Below are 1,823 nucleotides of genomic sequence, written 5' to 3' on the forward strand. Positions count from 1 at the left end.
AATTTATAACTTTAAATTTAGGAAAATATCATAATTTTACTTGATATAAAAATTGACAATGGTAAGTTTTATCTGTTTGTCAAATATCCTAATTAAATGATATTTCCTTTATCTTTACATTTTTAAAATTATTAAAAATATTTCCTTAATAATATTCATCAATATTAATATAATGTACTTATTTGAATCAAATTAATTTTTATATACTAATCTTACAATTGTTACAACAAATTCATAACTAAATTTTTATACTTTAAGTTGCAGACTGTTTATAGTTTTTAGTACTCATCAATTTTTTACCACACATTGCACATATAGCTTTCTTATATGCACATGATTGGCAATAATGTGAACCAACTTGATGCACTTTTTGTCTACATATTCTACAGGTCTCAAAAGTCGCAGTGTATGGATTAAATCTTGCCTTTCCTGCAGACAGTGCTTTATTTTCTCCAACTTTACGTCCTCCACTTTCTACAGTATTCCTTGCTCCATTTTTCCATGGATCTGGAGTTATAACTCTTCCTAATTTTTTTTCACACTTTTCACAAACCATTTTGAATCACACTTAAAGATGTATTCCTAAGATACAAAACAGTAAGGTCACTATGTTATATGTAACCTGTATATTATAAATGTAATCTACTGTCAAAGATTCAAGTAAAGAAACAAACTTGAAGTTTGAAACATACAAAAGATGAAATTAAAATAATTCATGTAAAATATAATTTAAACAATGTAATTAATTCAATAACACCTTATAAGTACTATATAACTTTTGTTATTAGAAATGATATAAAATTGGAATACTATTGTGTTTAGATCAACTAGATTAAAATGTTTTTCATTTACCTACAAAATTCATCACACGATGGTAATTAGATTTTTTTTTATATTAGTTTTATTCGTATACAATAAGCATAGGCAAATAAAACATTAACTATGGCAAATACATGACAGTAAATATTTAACCTAGCCACAATCGTTCGTGATAATCAACAATTAAAATGTAAAGCACTTGTAACTATGTGTCACCAGCAGATGTCGCTTTCCTGATTAGCAGCCACCCGAAAATCCTAAAAAGCATGCCTTGTGCCACCAATTCGTAGTCTCAACCAAGTATGTACACACACATGTTGCTTCCGCATTCAATGGAGAATTCGGGGTGGTTTCGTCTATCGCACAGCGGCGACATTGATTTTGATGTGCCCGACCGACACCTGGTCTCTGAATTGTCGGCGCTGGCACGTAGGACAATCCATTCTGAACCGCATGTGCTGCGTCCGTAGCAGCGAACGTCTTAAAAGTTATCGCCCACTTAATAGCACAGCATTAGAACAACAACATTTAGTTGTTCACGTATCGATACGAACCAATAATATCTATTGTAGCAAGCGCTACATGGAAAGGCGCATATAGGCACCGATAACAGCGCACTCTTGTAACCGTTGCAATAAACGCCTTTTGTGGGTGTAACGGCTGTCTATCGTATAACAGCGCGCATCATTGCACAGGACTTTTTCCCGCCTTAGGAATATTGTGGAGAAAATAGAACGACGAAGAAAGATTAATTCTGGAACAAAGGGAACGAGGAATCGCGGAAATTCATTGGAGTCCAGAAAGTTCATACCGAGTCTATTCGTTATTTGTTGCTTGTAGAATATACAGTTATTGTTAAAACCCGGTTCATATTTTATTCCACGCATTCTATGTCTTCGCAGAGGAAATAAAATCCCTAGTGAACAACGCTACAGTGTTAAATACGCATCAATACATATGTGCAATAATAAAATTTCATAAAGTGTACAAGTAATTAACACAAA

General features: G+C 32.7%; 1 protein-coding gene across 1 annotated transcript; it reads right to left on the reverse strand.

Moving 5' to 3' along the window:
• Window positions 1-253: 253 nt before the first annotated feature.
• Window positions 254-936, reverse strand: LOC108574631 (cysteine-rich PDZ-binding protein). The gene is made up of 2 exons (XM_017937251.1): window positions 853-936; window positions 254-582 (listed from the first exon to the last, which is right to left on the reverse strand). Exon 2 carries the CDS (start codon window positions 554-556, stop codon window positions 254-256), a length of 303 nt encoding a protein of 100 aa, XP_017792740.1. The 5' UTR covers window positions 557-582; window positions 853-936.
• Window positions 937-1,823: the final 887 nt, after the last annotated feature.

Source organism: Habropoda laboriosa, unplaced genomic scaffold (genome assembly GCF_001263275.1).
Source record: "Habropoda laboriosa isolate 0110345459 unplaced genomic scaffold, ASM126327v1 scaffold175, whole genome shotgun sequence".
NCBI lineage: Eukaryota > Metazoa > Arthropoda > Insecta > Hymenoptera > Apidae > Habropoda > Habropoda laboriosa.

Excerpts from the sequence above, each read along its gene's own strand:
- LOC108574631 (XM_017937251.1), bottom strand. The coding sequence starts at position 556 with ATGGTTTGTGAAAAGTGTGAAAAAAAATTAGGAAGAGTTATAACTCCA.